The sequence below is a fragment of the Oncorhynchus keta genome, chromosome 25 (genome assembly GCF_023373465.1).
Source record: "Oncorhynchus keta strain PuntledgeMale-10-30-2019 chromosome 25, Oket_V2, whole genome shotgun sequence".
Lineage (NCBI taxonomy): Eukaryota > Metazoa > Chordata > Actinopteri > Salmoniformes > Salmonidae > Oncorhynchus > Oncorhynchus keta.
In genome coordinates, this window is record NC_068445.1 from 31,795,545 (window position 1) to 31,813,304 (window position 17,760).

A 17,760-nucleotide genomic window follows, 5' to 3' on the forward strand; every position below is an offset into this window, starting at 1 on the left:
CTGATGAAGGCTTCCATGGCCTGGTAGTGGCTGAAGACGGCATTGTGAGGTCCTTGGAAGTGCTTCATCACGCCAGGGATTGTCTCATACAGCTACAGGGATTAACCATGGAGCTTCAGTGGGTTTGTACTGCTGGTGTCCTCCTGCTGGTGTCCTCCTGCTGGTGACTTACCTGGGTCTATAGGGATTCCTCTATCAGCATGGCCTCAGACAGGTAGCTCAACAGGGCCTGGAAGCTGGGGTCGCTATAGTCAAAACAGCTCCCAAACATCAGCTGGCAGATGATATTAAACAGAGCGTTGTTCAGTAGATGCAAATGCACAATCAAGAGCATCCTGCCGTGCTGTGTCACAGCCTGGTACAGCAACTGCACCGCCCTCAAACGCAACGCTCTCCAGCAAGTGGTGCGGTCTGCACTACGCATCACCGGGGGCAAACTACCTGCCCTCCAGGACACCTACACCACCCGAGGTCTACAGGAACAGGGTTGGAGTGAACACTTACAGGACAGTAGCTCTCCAGGAACAGGGTTGGAGTGAACACCTACAGGATGGTAGTTCTCTAGGAACAGGGTTGGAGAACCCTGGTTTAAGACGTCCAAGAACTCAAAACTCCGTTTTGACCTTACAAACATGTCTGACTGTTTTGTCTGTTACGTAAGATGTTGTGCAACGTCGACGTACGCGCCGGGTAACAGTCCAATTTCGCGGGAGATATCTAAGTAAGCTATGCTCTTTTGAAAGAACAAACTCCTCTCCAAAAGTAAACGTGCATTTCAACAAAATCGCATTTTTGTCACGAGTAAAAGGCCAATAAAGGTAATGTAAATACTTTATTTAACGCATTGACGTTTTTCTGTTTTCGCAGGACACTGCTTTTGTTGACAACAAGACGTTAGCAGCTAGCTTAGGTAGCTAACTAACGGAAGCTAAATTATTAGCGAGCTAACGTTAATAACCACACTCACATTTGCAGACCACGTTACAATCATTGTAACTATTTATGAGCTGAGTTGAGGTTTAGCTAGCAGTAGTGGAGATGGCATATGGACTGTGTTTAAGCACTGTTCAAATTACCTAAACTAGCAAGGATACCGTGTTCATTACAGCTGCAATGCAAGATCCCATATCATGTGTTTAACTTAATAACTGTCTCCCCAGGCAGCCATGTTCTCTGAGGTAAGCGCCCCTCAGGAGGGTTCCTGTTCTCTTCTGTTGTGTCGTCCTGGCTCAGAGGACCAGGAGCCCTCCGTGTTTGACAGGGTCAAGCCGGCATACTCACCCTGCTCTGAGCGTTTCAAGCTGGGGGAGCGCAGCTTCAACCGCCAGTATGCGCACATTTACGCCACACGACTCATGCAGATGAGCCCCCTGCTCACGGAGAGGGCCCAGCAGAAATGGGGTAAGTGCAGGGTTGACACCTAGCTCTCCAATTTGCTGCAACAGTTCATACACCAATACCTTGCTGAGAGTTAACTCTGTCCTGACTCCCTCCCTGTCAGGTGCAGATGTACGGATCAGGAAGTTGTGTGATCTGCAGATGGGTGAGCAGTGTTGCATTGTGGGGACCCTGTTCAAGCACATGGAACTGCAGCCATCCATTCTGAAGGAAATCAGTGAGGAAGTAAGAAGTTGCTAACATAAAATCAGACGTTGATTGTCATGAAACAAACAGGATCGTTTGCCAAAGTCTGTATACTGGTTCTGGTAGTTACTCTTCAACTACATCTCTCTCTCTCTTAGCACAATCTGCTGCCCCAGCCTCCGCGCACAAGGTACATCAGCGAATCAGATGAGTTGATACTGGAGGACGAGCTGCAGAGGATCAAACTAGAGGGCAATATTGATGTGGACAAGTTTGTCACAGGTTTCTGTCTCCTCTGTACCTTCTACCTAGTGTATCAGGATAGACAAGCTTGTAGCGGTATTTATTAGATGGGGGTAAAGAAAGATTTTGTTCGGGCGCCAGGCAGGTATTAACCATGCCGAAAGGAAAAGAGTAGAATAGAGAGACTACCACTACCAGACCCACACACATCAGCAGAAGAGACTGCCTAGAGTGTAGCCTGTTTACCAGATAGCCAGTGGAGAGAAAAGAGAATACACACCATATAAAACACACATCACAGCACAGGGGTAACCCAAACAAGAATACCTCATACAATAACACTAATACTAATGATGGCAGAGCAATTCAACAGCAACTTCATACAAGAACGAACCCAGTCATCAACATAGGATTTGCAATAATCTGTATTATTTTCTAGTGGATGATTGCAGAGGGTATGAATGTGGGGGGTGTTCATCGACACAAAGGCCTTAAAAATGCCCACAGTCTTCTCGGCCACATGTCATTAGTACACCCCACCTCAATACAGTTCACATAATATACAACTTGCAAGTAACCTACTAAAATGTCCATCCAAATACTTCTGGCAGGGAAATAATAGTCCAGCTCTAATGAACTTCAATGGGAAGTGCATTTAAAAAATAGAGAGTCTGTTGCAGGGTAAAGCACTGGAATGAGAGGGAAGAGAAAGAGAGAAAAATACATCTTAGCTGTGGTCTTCAGGCCTGCCGGTGTCTGACTGTCCGATGGTTTGTTTGTTAAAGCTTTGCAACAATGTTGCTACTAATCCATGCGATCCATAACGGGCGCGTTCCCAAACAAAAACAACCACGATCTAAAGCGATCACACCGATGATTGAGTTAAATACTTTATAAACTACAATACGCTGAAAACAAACAAAACTTCTACAGCACACACAATCAAACTGTCGCGCCACCCAAGAGTTCCTCCCCAAAGAGCTGAACGAGCTCTCTTTATTTCCTCCTTCCTTACTGCTCATGCGCTCTTAAAGTGGCAGCGCACGGTGAAGGCTCCGAGCAGATTTCGCCACACTCCTCCCCCCATGAAAAAACAATGCCTGTAGAAACAGAGAGGATGCAGGCTTTGACAGGTTCATGTTCCTGCTACACAAAACCAGGGAAGTCCTCCTCATCAGAGTCCTCCACGAAGAGGTCCTGCAGGTGTTGCTTTTGCCTGCGATCCAGCTCTTCTGCCGTAGGGTAGCAGGGCTTTAGGTCAACAACATGCACTGTCCTGACATCTTCCCCAGTGTCCTCCAAACAGACCAAGTAGTTCACTGGTCCCAACTGCTGCACTACATGGTATGGACCTTTCCATCTGGAAGCGAGCTTGGCAGTGAACTTCTTAGATGCCTTTGACAGATGATGTGAACGTACCCAGACACGAGACTGGGGTGGAAAACACACGTCTCGTCTATGTTTGTCATAGTTTCTCAGCTGTCGTTGTTTGGCTTTGGTTTTGCTGGCCTCCACTCTGGCTAGCAAGGTGTGGTGGTGTTGTACGGCATCAAACGCTGGGCAGTCAGGTGAAACATTCGAACTTTGCAAGATCCTGTCCATCGGACCTTTTCCCAAGTGGAGTTCGGCGGGAGTGACCCCAGAAGTCTCCTGCACGGCAGAGTTCAGTGCAAAGCGAAATTCAGGGAGATGCTGATCCCACCTTGTGTGCTGATCCTCCACGAATGAAGCAATCATCCCCTTCAGGGTTCGGTTTACCCTCTCGGTCAGGTTGGTCTGAGGATGATAGGCTGTGGTCAACTTGGCAATTACACCCCAGTAGGTACAGAGCTCTTGTGGATCGCCATGATGGCAGCATCCTTCTGCTGTGCTCTCCATACACTCTCATCATCCAGAGGAAAGGAATCATCCAGACATTTAGCGGTAGTATAAGTACTGCACAAGGGAGGACAAACATTGGCAGTCTGTAATCCGAGAAAGGGCATCTGGTACAACATTCAGTTTTCCTTTGCGATACTCAATGATGAAGTCAAACTTCTGCAGTCTGATAGACCAGCGAATAAGACGGCTGTTGGTCTTGCCTGATGCCAGAACCCACTGCAGAGAAGCATGGTCTGTGACAACGGTGAAGATCTTTGCCTCCAAGTAGTAGCTCCATTTCTCCAAAGCCCAGACCACAGCGAGGCACTCCCTTTCAGTCGTTGAATAATTCCTCTCGGCTGAATTAAGGGTGCGACTTGCATAGGCAAGAACTTCTTCTGTTCCAAGTCCTGTTTGTTGAGCCAAGGCTGCTCCAAGTCCTGTTTGACTTGCATCCGTGTACACAATGAAATGAGCATTCAGGTTAGGATGTCCAAGCACTGGAGGCGTAATTAGACTGTTTTTGAGTGCTTCAAATGCACCTTGGCATGCAGGGGTCCATTGGAATTTCACACCTTTCTTCTTAAGGTGGTTGAGGGGTTCAGCTACCTTTGAAAAATCAGGCACAAAACTGTGGTACCATCCAGCCATACCCAGAAACCGCTGAACAGCCTTGAGGGATGTGGGAATTGGGAATTCCTGCACGGCTGCAACTTTGGCTGGATCTGCATGGATACCTTCAGCATTAACCACATGACCAAGGAACTTGAGTTCTGGCAGACAGAAACGACACTTCTTCAAGTTCAAGGTCAAACCTGCAGCCTTTAGTCTGTCGAAGACGGACTGAATGTCTTGCAGATGATCCGCAACAGAGGAGGAGTAGATTATGATGTCATCCAGATACACAACACAATTTCTACCCCTCAGATCTCCCAGGACAGTCTCCATCAACCGTTGGAAGGTTGCTGGAGCATTCTTCAAACCAAAAGGCATGACTTTGAAGGAGTACAAACCAGCAGGGGTGACAAAGGCAGTCTTGTCCTGACTAGCGGGATCCATTGACATCTGCCAATAGCCACTGTTCAGATCCAGATTACTAAAGATGGATGCTCCTGCCAGAGATTCCAGTATGTCATTTATGTTTGGTAGAGGGTAGGCATCGCTTTCTGTTATGGCATTCGGCTTCCTGTAGTCCACACAGAATCAATGCCTACCCTCTACCAAACATAAATGTGATGTGGGTTTTATATGGTGTGTATTCTCTTTTCTCTCCACTGGCTATCTGGTAAACAGGCTACACTCTAGGCAGTCTCTTCTGCTGATGTGTGTGGGTCTGGTAGTGGTAGTCTCTCTATTCTACTCTTTTCCTTTCTGCATGGTTAATACCTGCCTGGCGCCTGAACAAAATCTTTTTTTACCCCTCTCTAATAAATACCGCTACAGAATTGGCACCCAAACAGGAACAACCACGATCTAAAGCGATCACACCGATGATTGAGTTAAATACTTTATAAACTACAATACGCTGAAAACAAACAAAACTTCTACAACACACACAATCAAACTGTCGCGCCACCCAAGAGTTCCTCCCCAAAGAGCTGAACGAGCTCTCTTTATTTCCTCCTTCCTTACTGCTCATGCGCTCTTAAAGTGGCAGCGCACGGTGGAGGCTCCGAGCAGATTTCGCCACAAGTTTGTCTCAGTTCTCATGTAGTAATTATGACCGCCTCCTTTGTTTTGTTGTTTTTATTATTTATGTTTCTCGCTCTCCTTTCTCACTCTTAGGTAGTGTTATTGCTATTTATGGTGCAGAAAAGAATGATGGGAAATTCACAGTGGATGATTTCTGTACTGCTGACCTCCCCCCGCAGGCCCCCAGAACCACTCTCAGCTCAGACAGGTACACACACACACACACACACACACACACACACACACACACACACACACACACACACACACACCATACCTAACCTTGTGAACTGTCAAACTTTAGAAGTGTACCAGTATCACAACACTGCAAAGGAAACTAAACAGGAAGCGGACCTAAATTCTAGAGGAAAACAGTCTTAATGTTGGATTAAACAGCCTTGTGTTGTCACCCAGAGTCACCCATTTGTTTATTTTACAAACTATAGCACACAATATTTAACAAAAGTAGGTTTTAAAGGACCAAAGCGTAGAGTCTGCTTTTTCTATTTTGCCATGGAAAATGTGGTATTGTGACAACACTAAACTAATATATTATGTTGTGTGTAGGTTTGTGCTGCTGTTGTCAGGTTTGGGTCTGGGCGGTAGACATGCAGACAGTATGCTGGCTTTACAGCTGCTTGTTGACATGGTAACGGGTCACCTAGGTGACCAGGGGGAGCAGAGTGGTGCATCAACAATCTCCAGGGTTCTACTGGCCGGGAACCTTCTGAGCCAAAGCACACAGGACAAGGACGCATCCACCAAGGTGAGGGGACTTATTTAGCTGTGACATCCATTCATTTCAGTTGATGAGAAAGTGAGCTATTACCGTAGCTTACACTTATCAAATCATTATAGTAGAATTGTCTTGACTTGATTTTGAACTGTCCAGTGTGTGCGGGTGCGTGCGTGCAATGTTTTCCTAACTGTGTATTGTCCCTCCAGGCTAAATACTTGACTAAGAAAACCCAGGCAGGCACTGTGGATGCCATGCGTCTGCTGGATGAGATGCTGATGCAGCTGGTGGTGAGTTCCAGAGATTCCTACCACCTACACCAGGGATGTCACAGCCTGGGCAGTATTTATCTAGTTTGCCATAGAATGTGCCATTCATTCAGTTATCTGAAGTGTGTCCTCCTCTCCTAGTCGTCAGTTCCAGTGGATGTGATGCCGGGCCAGTATGATCCTACTAACTATACCCTGCCCCAGCAGCCCCTACACCACTGTATGTTCCCCCTCTCCTCCTCCTACCCCACCCTGCAGTTGGCCTCCAACCCACACCAGGCCACCCTGGACGGGGTGAGGTGAGTCTCAACAACCCTGGGGCTTCTGGACTTAGGGCTTGGAAACATTTTGTTTGTTTTGACCAACTTCACAAAGCATTCTCTGTGGAAGAGTAATGTGGTCACTGTTTTCAAATGGGATTTTTTTATTGCCATAACCTTTTGCATTAAGCAAGCTAATGTATTTTCTGATGCCCTTTCTACTACAGATATGTGCTAGCTAGGTGTAAGTTGGGTTGTGTATGTCATGTGAAGTTGTCTGTAAGGAGCCAATGCAAAGGTCTTCCCTGTGTGCCAGGATCCTGGGGACGTCAGGGCAGAATGTGAAAGACATCCAGAAGTACAGCAGCATGGACAGTCACCTGGAGATACTGGAGAATACACTGAGGCTTAGACACCTCGCCCCTACTGCACCTGACACACTGGGTATGAACACACACCTCGCCCCTACTGCACCTGACACACTGGGTATGAACACACACCTCGCCCCTACTGCACCTGACACACTGGGTATGAACACACACCTCGCCCCTACTGCACCTGACACACTGGGTATGAACACACACCTCACCCCTACTGCATCTGATACACTGGGTATGAACACACACCTCACCCCTACTGCACCTGACACACTGGGTATGAACACACATCTCACACCTACTGCACCTGACACACTGGGTATGAAGACACACCTCGCCCCTACTGCACCTGATACACTGGGTATGAACACACACCTCACTCCTACTGTACCTGACACACTGGGTATGAACACACACCTCACCCCTACTGTACCTGACACACTGGGTATGAACACACACCTCGCCCCTACTGCACCTGATACACTGGGTATGAACACACACCTCACTCCTACTGTACCTGACACACTGGGTATGAACACACACCTCACCCCTACTGCACCTGATACACTGGGTATGAACACACACCTCACCCCTACTGTACCTGACACTGGGTATGAACACACACCTCACTCCTACTGTACCTGACACACTGGGTATGAACACACACCTCACCCCTACTGCACCTGATACACTGGGTATGAACACACACCTCACCCCTACTGTACCTGACACTGGGTATGAACACACACCTCACCCCTACTGTACCTGACACACTGGGTATGAACACACACCTCACTCCTACTGCACCTGATACACTGGGTATGAACACACACCTTGCCCCTACTGCACCTGACACACTGGGTATGAACACACACCTCGCCCCTACTGCACCTGACACACTGGGTATGAACACACACCTCACCCCTACTGCACCTGACACACTGGGTATGAACACACACCTCACTCCTACTGTACCTGACACTGGGTATGAACACACACCTCACTCCTACTGTACCTGACACTGGGTATGAACACAGACCTCGCCCCTACTGCACCTGATACACTGGGTATGAACACACACCTCACTCCTACTGTACCTGACACTGGGTATGAACACACACCTCACTCCTACTGTACCTGACACTGGGTATGAACACAGACCTCACCCCTACTGCACCTGACACACTGGGTATGAACACACACCTCACCCCTACTGTACCTGACACACTGGGTATGAACACACACCCTACTGTACCTGACACACTGGGTATGAACACACACCTCACCCCTACTGTACCTGACACACTGGGTATGAACACACACCTCACCCCTACTGCACCTGACACACTGGGTATGAACACACACCTCACCCCTACTGTACCTGACACACTGGGTATGAACACACACCTCACCCCTACTGCACCTGACACACTGGGTATGAACACACACCTCACCCCTACTGTACCTGATACACTGGGTATGAACACACACCTCACCCCTACTGTACCTGACACACTGGGTATGAACACACACCTCGCCCCTACTGCACCTGACACACTGGGTATGAACACACACCTCGCCCCTACTGCACCTGATACACTGGGTATGAACACACACCTCACCCCTACTGTACCTGACACTGGGTATGAACACACACCTCACTCCTACTGTACCTGACACTGGGTATGAACACACACCTCACCCCTACTGCACCTGACACTGGGTATGAACACACACCTCACTCCTACTGCACCTGACACACTGGGTATGAACACACACCTCACTCCTACTGTACCTGACACTGGGTATGAACACACACCTCACCCCTACTGCACCTGACACTGGGTATGAACACACACCTCACTCCTACTGCACCTGACACACTGGGTATGAACACACACCTCACTCCTACTGTACCTGACACACTGGGTATGAACACACACCTCACCCCTACTGTACCTGACACACTGGGTATGAACACACACCTCACCCCTACTGTACCTGACACACTGGGTATGAACACACACCTCACCCCTACTGTACCTGACACACTGGGTATGAACACACACCTCACCCCTACTGTACCTGACACACTGGGTATGAACACACACCTCACCCCTACTGCACCTGACACACTGGGTATGAACACACACCTCACCCCTACTGTACCTGACACTGGGTATGAACACACACCTCACCCCTACTGTACCTGACACACTGGGTATCAACACACATCTCACCCCTACTGCACCTGACACACTGGGTATGAACACACACCTCGCCCCCAGCTGCTCGGTGAAAAAAGTTTCTTCATAGTAGGTAACTTTGAAAGTATAAACCCAAACGGTCAAATTGACCCTGCCCTTCTGTTTATTTTCAACTGGTAAAATGTGTTTGAAGTACATATGATGCCTGCAGGGGAGTTGCATGAATGAAGCACAACAAATCGGTTGGGCATGACGGAGGGGGCAGATTGTGGGACAGAATTAGGGATACAAACAAAGAGGGCATTGCCACCTCGTGCGTGACCTGACCCACTGGATAAGAATACACACACACACCTCATACCTGACCCACTGGATAAGAATACACACACACACACACACACCTCATACCTGACCCACTGGATAAGAATACACACACACACACCTCATACCTGACCCACTGGATAAGAATACACACACACACACACCTCATACCTGACCCACTGGATAAGAACACACACACCTCATACCTGACCCACTGGATAAGAATACACACACACACACCTCATACCTGACCCACTGGATAAGAATACACACACACACACCTCATACCTGACCCACTGGATAAGAATACACACACACACACCTCATACCTGACCCACTGGATAAGAACACACACACACACACACACCTCATACCTGACCCACTGGATAAGAATACACACACACACACCTCATACCTGACCCACTGGATAAGAACACACACACACACACACACCTCATACCTGACCCACTGGATAAGAACACACACACACACACACACACACACACACACCTCATACCTGACCCACTGGATAAGAACACACACACACACACCTCATACCTGACCCACTGGATAAGAACACACACACACCTCATACCTGACCCACTGGATAAGAACACACACACACACCTCATACCTGACCCACTGGATAAGAACACACACACACACACCTCATACCTGACCCACTGGATGAGAACACACACACACACACCTCATACCTGACCCACTGGATGAGAACACACACACACACCTCATACCTGACCCACTGGATAAGAACACACACACACACACCTCATACCTGACCCACTGGATGAGAACACACACACACACCTCATACCTGACCCACTGGATAAGAACACACACACACACACCCTCATACCTGACCCACTGGATAAGAACACACACACACACACACACTCATACCTGACCCACTGGATAAGAGCACACACACACACACCTCATACCTGACCCACTGGGTAAGAACACACACACACACACAAACACCTCATACCTGACCCACTGGATAAGAACACACACACACACCTCATACCTGACCCACTGGATAAGAACACACACACACACCTCATACCTGACCCACTGGATAAGAACACACACACACACACACCTCATACCTGACCCACTGGATAAGAACACACACACACACACCTCATACCTGACCCACTGGATAAGAACACACACACACACCTCATACCTGACCCACTGGATAAGAACACACACACACACCTCATACCTGACCCACTGGATAAGAACACACACACACACCTCATACCTGACCCACTGGGTAAGAACACACACACCTCATACCTGACCCACTGGATAAGAACACACACACACACACCTCATACCTGACCCACTGGATAAGAACACACACACACACCTCATACCTGACCCACTGGATAAGAACACACACACACACACACACACCTCATACCTGACCCACTGGATAAGAACACACACACACACACCTCATACCTGACCCACTGGATAAGAACACACACACACCTCATACCTGACCCACTGGATAAGAACACACACACACACCTCATACCTGACCCACTGGATAAGAACACACACACACACACACACCTCATACCTGACCCACTGGATGAGAACACACACACACACACACCTCATACCTGACCCACTGGATGAGAACACACACACACACCTCATACCTGACCCACTGGATAAGAACACACACACACACACCTCATACCTGACCCACTGGATGAGAACACACACACACACCTCATACCTGACCCACTGGATAAGAACACACACACACACACACCTCATACCTGACCCACTGGATAAGAACACACACACACACACACACCTCATACCTGACCCACTGGATAAGAGCACACACACACACACCTCATACCTGACCCACTGGGTAAGAACACACACACACACACAAACACCTCATACCTGACCCACTGGATAAGAACACACACACACACCTCATACCTGACCCACTGGATAAGAACACACACACACACCTCATACCTGACCCACTGGATAAGAACACACACACACACACCTCATACCTGACCCACTGGATAAGAACACACACACACACCTCATACCTGACCCACTGGATAAGAACACACACACACACACCTCATACCTGACCCACTGGATAAGAACACACACACACACCTCATACCTGACCCACTGGGTAAGAACACACACACCTCATACATGACCCACTGGATAAGAACACACACACACACACCTCATACCTGACCCACTGGATAAGAACACACACACACACCTCATACCTGACCCACTGGATAAGAACACACACACACACACACACACACACACACACACACACACACACACCCTCATACCTGACCCACTGGATAAGAACACATACACACACACCTCATACCTGACCCACTGGATAAGAACACACACACACACACCTCATACCTGACCCATTGGGTAAGAACACACACACACACACACCTCATACCTGACCCACTGGGTAAGAACACACACACCTCATACCTGACCCATTGGGTAAGAACACACACACACACCTCATACCTGGCCCACTGGGTAAGAACACACACACCTCATACCTGACCCACTGGGTAAGAACACACACACACACCTCATACCTGACCCACTGGGTAAGAACACACACACACACCTCATACCTGACCCACTGGGTAAGAACACACACACCTCATACCTGACCCACTGGGTAAGAACACACACACATTCTCTCCGGTTGTGCAGACTAAGGTACATGTCTTATCTGGTGTTCTCTCAGGGTGTTATCCATTCTACCTGAAGGACCCTTTCATCCTGGAGGAATGTCCTCATGTCTACTTCAGTGGCAACGCCCCCTCCTACCAGGCCAAACGCATCACCGGTGAGTCCCCACTGTTACTGGAAACCTGACTGTTTATTCACATTGGAGCATTGCACTGTGCTGGTCCAGTATTACACACTGATAGTTGCCAGTCCTTTCTACACTGAACAAAAATATAAATGCAACATGCAACAATTTCAAAGATTTTACTGAGTTACAGTTAATATGAGGAAATCAGTCAATTGAAATAAGTAAATTAGTCCCTAATCTATGGATTTCAAATGACTGGGAATACAGATATGCATCTGTCGGTCACAGATAGGTTTTCTGATCCACGACCCAGTCAGTACCTGGTGTGACCACCATTTGCCTCATGAAGCACGACACATCGCCTTCACATAGAGTTGACCAGGCTGTTGATTGTGGCCTGTGAAATGTTGTCCCACATTAGGGCTGTGGCAGTCATCAAATTTTGTCAGCTGGTTATTGTCATGCAAAAGACTGCCCGTCTCACAGTAATTTACCGTGAATTAAGATAAGCACGTTCAGCATCTCCAGGCTTCCACACATACACGCCTGCTGATGCGTGCCTTAATAAAGTTGAATAAATTAGTTGAATGTTCACCATCACAATAAATCCTTGATTTATTTTGGTCAGGTCTAAAGAAACATTATGATATTATTATTATTTTTTACACTTTGGCATCCGCCAAACCAAGGTTAGTCCATCGGACTTCCAGTGTGTGATTTAAGTGTGATTTATCACTCAAACTTATTTTGACTGCTCCAGAGTCTAATGGTGGAAAGCTTTACCCCACTCCAGCCGACGCTTGGCATTGCGTATGGATGATCTTAGGCTTGTGTGCGGCTGCTCGGCAAAGGAAACCCATTTTATGAAGCTCCAGACGAACAGTTCTCGTGCTGACGTTGCTTCCAGAGGCAGTTTGGATCTCGGTAGTGAGTGTTACAACCGAGGACAGACTATTTTTACGCGCTTCTGCACTCAGCAGTCCTGCTCTGTAAGCTTGTGTGGCCTACCACTTCGCGGCCGAACCGTGGCCGAACATGTCAAAAATGTTATAAATTGATTAGTATTTTAATGAGGGAAATAAATATTTGACCCCTCTGCAAAACAGTCAAAACAGGTCAGACGTTTCTTGTAGTTGGCCACTAGGTTTGCACACATCTCAGGAGGGATTTTTGTCCCACTCCTATTTGCAGATCTTCTCCAAGTCATTAAGATTTTGAGGCTGACGTTTGGTCTTGGCCATGGTGGAGAGTTTGGAATCTGATTGATTGCTTCTGTGGACAGGTGTCTTTTATACAGGTAACAAGCTGAGATTAGGAGCACTCCCTTTTAGAGTGTGCTCCTAATCTCAGCTCGTTACCTGTATAAAAGACACCTGGGAGACAGAAACCTTTCTGGTTGAGAGGGGGTCAAATACTTATTTTCCTCATTAAAATGCAAGTCAAGTTATAACATTTTTGACATGTGTTTTTCTGGATTATTTTTGTTGTTATTCTGTCTCTCACTATTCAAATAAACCTCCCATTAAAATGATAGACTGATCATTTCTTTGTCAGTGGGCAAACGTACAAAATCAGCAGGGGATCAAATACTTTTTTCCCTCACTGTATGCTTGAATGTGTTTTGCATTAATCATCACCTTATAAAGCGCTGTCCATTTCGTTGAGTTTAGGCTTTGAAACAACATCCACAGCAACCATGTTTTTACAGTTTCAACCCCCTGTTGAACTTTTCTTCAAATTGATCATCATAGTGAGGTGAGTTTTAGAAGTATGATAGGCCTAAGTGTTGGATGTGATTTTTGATTGCATTTGCTTTGATGTGTGTGGTTCGAGGGACAATACAGTCCTGAGTACCAGGCCATTAAGACCTGATGGTAGTTAGCAGGTTGGGTACTACCAAAGCATGTCCAGAGTGCCTTAAAGGAGATTACCATGACTCAACGGGCACATGGAATTTTACTGCGGTCATGACTGGTAATACAGTCACTGCAACAGCCCATGTCCCACTGCTCTTCAATGGCTGTGTGAAGTTGCTGGACATTGGCGGGAACTGGAACATGCTGTTGTACATGTCAATCCAGAGCATCCCAAACAAGCTCAGTTGGTGACATGTCTGGTGAGTATGCAGGACATGAAAGGAACTGGTAAATGTTCCGTTTCCAGGAATTGTGTACAGATCCTTGCGACATGGGGCTGTGCATTATCATGCGAAACATGAGATGATGGCGGCAGATGAATGGCACGACAATGGGCCTCAGGATCTTATCATGGTATCTATGTAACTTCATTCAAATTGCCATCAATAAAATGAAATTGTTGTCCGTAGCTTAGGTCTGCCCATACCATAACCCCACCACCACCATGGGGAACACTGTTCACAACATTGATATCATTAACCGCTTGCCCACGCAACGCCATACATGTTGTTCTGCCATCTGCCCGGTACAGTTGAAACCGGGATTCACCTGTGAAGAGCACACTTCTCCAGCGTGCCAGTGACCATCGACGGTGAGCATTTGCCTACTGAAGTCGGTTACACCGCTGAACTGTAGTCAAGTCAAAACCCTGCTGAGGACGACGAGCATGCAGATGAGCTTCCCTGAGGCGGTTTCTGACAGTTTGTGCAACATTTCTTCAGTTGTTCAAACCCAGTTTCATCAGCTGTCCGGTTGGCTGGTCTCAGACACTCCCGCAGGTGAAGAAGCCGGATGTGGAGGTCCTGGACTGGTGTGGTTACATGTGGTCTGCGGTTGTGAGGCCGGTTGGACGTACTGCCAAATTCTCTAAAACATTGGAGATTGCTGGTTGATAGAGAAAAACATTAAATTATCAATTAGAAACAGCTCTGGGGGACATTCCTGCAGTCGGAATGCCAATTACACGCTCCCTCAAAACTTGACATCTGTGGCATTGTGTTGTGTGACACAACTGCACATTTTATAGGGGTATTTTATTGTCCCCAGCACAAGGTGCACCTGTGTAATGATCACGCCATTTAATCAGCTTCTTGATATGCCACACCTGTCAGATGGATGTATTATCTTGGTAAAGGAGAAAAGCTCACTAACAGGGACGTAAACGCTTTGTATGCAACATTTTCTGGCATCATTTATTTCAGCTCATGAAACATGGGAACAACACTTGTTCTGTTAACAAAATGTTCAGTGTACATTTTATGGGATCTTTTGCGATCTACATATGTTTTAGCAACTGGTGTACTGTAGTTGCATGGGTGACATGGGGTGTAATCTAATGACCAGTTACATGCCCCACCCTCCCTAGGTGCTGAAGGTCAGGAAGTCCTCCTGGTGGCTATTCCAGAGTTCAGCAGCACTCAGACAGCCTGCCTGGTCAACCTCCGGACTCTGGAGTGTGAGCCAATCCGCTTCTCTTCCTTCTCTGCTGGTGATGATGAGGAGAGTGAGATGAACATCAGCCACTGAAGGAGCAACACACAATCTTTGTCCTCAGCCCCTTCCCCTGGTCCTCAAATGGAATCAGGTTGTACACTATCAAACATGTTTTTAAAGTGTCTGCTGAAGTCTCATTGGTTTCTCTTGATCAGCAAAGATATCAGTCATTATATATATAGTAAATATGGAGGATCAATGATGCTGTGCAGTCATCCCAGTACTGTTTGAGTAGAAGGAAACATGTTGCTAATGAAAGGTGTGTGTGATGGAACGGACTGTCTAATGAAGTGCTTTGTTTGTGTACCGGTGCCCAGACTCCTGTATTTGTCAACACACATTGTTTCCATTTTAGTACGGTAGATGATGTCATGAAGAAGAACAAAACACAAATGCTGTACGTAAATGAGCCTTTATTCATTGAAAAAAGAACTTTCCTCAGCTACGTTATGAGGAACATTTCAGAAAATCTCTCGAGTTCTCTCAACCTTCAACTAACATTTTGTGAAGTTAACATTTTAATGTCTGTCGGTATTATGGTTTTGCTGTCATGGGTGAAAATAATGTAAATAAATCCTCACTTTTTTCAAAGAAATACATTTTGCTTCTTTGTTTTTACTCTTCAGGGGTGGAGGTGGTAAAAATACATGTAATTTACAACCAGCACATATACATGATCTCTGAAGCACATTCTCTAGGAAGGCCTTGAATTGGTGTAAAAGGACCTTCCCAGATATCGGTACTGACATTTTAATTTGTGTTGAACTTTGTATCAAACAACCTACTCAAGCAGTTATACAGAACACTTGACATTAGCGTGTGTGTCTGACTATTCAACATCATTGTTCCTTTTGAGTGTCTGTAAATATACCTAAACGCTTCTTGTGGCCCATTTGTAGATCTGAAAGAATGGATGGGTTCAGTAATATAGGAGGGAGAGAGTCAATCTATCCTATTTGAGATTAAGCCATATTGCTTAAACATATCCAGTCCACTCAGATTTTCAAGGGTTCACTTAATTGTCCAGGAATTGAGTTAACAGTCTGGGCTTGACTGACAAATTGGTCCTGTTCAACTTCGTCCTTCCCTACCTTGATTATTTTAAGGAAATGGGGAGAAAGGATGTATTGGAACACTGTCTTGGTGTTACCCTTAGTAATCGTCGATCTCGTAGTTGTAATCCAAGATGGAGTCTGTGAAACCTTCTGGCGCTGATGTTTGCCCCTCTCCTATGAGCCACGAGTCGTACCAGGCAGTGGTGGGCTCTGCCTCTGTTGTCGTGGGAACCGGCGTGGTTGTCGGGGGCAAAGTTGTTGTCGATCTCATCAGTTTCTGTTGTCGTAGACGACGGAGGCGGCCGAGCCTCCGATTTTGCTGGCGCATGCGACTCGTCTCAGGTTCATTGGCGGCAGCGCCATTGTTATGCACCACACGGCTGTTACCGTTGGAGGCGGTGTTCCGTCGTGTTCCACCGTTGCCGTGGCTGAGCAAGCGGATGGGCTTGTTGCCGTGCAGGGCCATGATCTGTTGATGAATTGATAGTATTTATATAGCGCTTCATTGGCTCTCAAAGGGCTAATGGGTAACCTCATTGTAGGTGTAGCAGTACCCACCTGTTTGATGCGGTCCCAGTTGGACTTGGCCAGGTTAAAGCTGCAGGTAGTTGCCCCTGGCTCGTAGCCCACCACACACAGCTTGGTCAGGGGGGTGAAGCCTTCTGCCCGCACCGTCACACGGTACTCACCTGGGTTCAACAAGCGCCAGTAGTCCCCTGTTACAGCTGTGGAGGGAGGAGAGGGGTTAGACTGCACATTCAGTGAGGATAGCAGGCTCCTGGAGTGCTTTCGGTTTGTTCAGGGGCAAAGGGACAGCAGGCTGTTACCAATAGTGCTCACCTGAGGTTTCATGAATCTGCCAATATGGCGG

General features: G+C 47.2%; 2 protein-coding genes and 1 long non-coding RNA gene across 8 annotated transcripts in view; 1 reads left to right on the forward strand and 2 right to left on the reverse strand.

The window, feature by feature from the left end:
* Nucleotides 1-656: 656 nt before the first annotated feature.
* pold2 (polymerase (DNA directed), delta 2, regulatory subunit) lies at nucleotides 657-16,433 on the forward strand. The gene is made up of 11 exons (XM_052479116.1): nucleotides 657-818; nucleotides 1,161-1,401; nucleotides 1,502-1,623; nucleotides 1,743-1,866; nucleotides 5,473-5,587; nucleotides 5,947-6,145; nucleotides 6,325-6,405; nucleotides 6,526-6,683; nucleotides 6,961-7,088; nucleotides 12,353-12,454; nucleotides 15,707-16,433. The coding sequence occupies exons 2-11, from the start codon at nucleotides 1,167-1,169 to the stop codon at nucleotides 15,865-15,867; spliced, it is 1,425 nt and encodes a 474-aa protein (XP_052335076.1). The 5' UTR covers nucleotides 657-818; nucleotides 1,161-1,166; the 3' UTR covers nucleotides 15,868-16,433.
* On the reverse strand, nucleotides 10,475-12,341 carry LOC127911723 (uncharacterized). Its single transcript, XR_008079104.1, has 3 exons — nucleotides 11,530-12,341; nucleotides 10,673-10,830; nucleotides 10,475-10,629 (listed from the first exon to the last, which is right to left on the reverse strand). It is a non-coding gene; the product is annotated as an uncharacterized LOC127911723 (long non-coding RNA).
* LOC118373265 (inactive carboxypeptidase-like protein X2) overlaps nucleotides 16,231-17,760 on the reverse strand; it is a 39,567-nt gene continuing 38,037 nt past the window's right edge. For all 6 annotated transcript variants that reach the window (XM_052479115.1, XM_052479114.1, XM_052479113.1 and 3 more), the window contains exons 21-22: nucleotides 17,448-17,614; nucleotides 16,231-17,358 (exon numbers count right to left, since the gene is read on the reverse strand). In XM_052479115.1, the coding sequence (XP_052335075.1) occupies nucleotides 16,987-17,358; nucleotides 17,448-17,614 (539 nt within the window). In that variant the 3' untranslated portion in view covers nucleotides 16,231-16,986. The remainder of the gene's footprint in view (nucleotides 17,359-17,447; nucleotides 17,615-17,760) is intronic.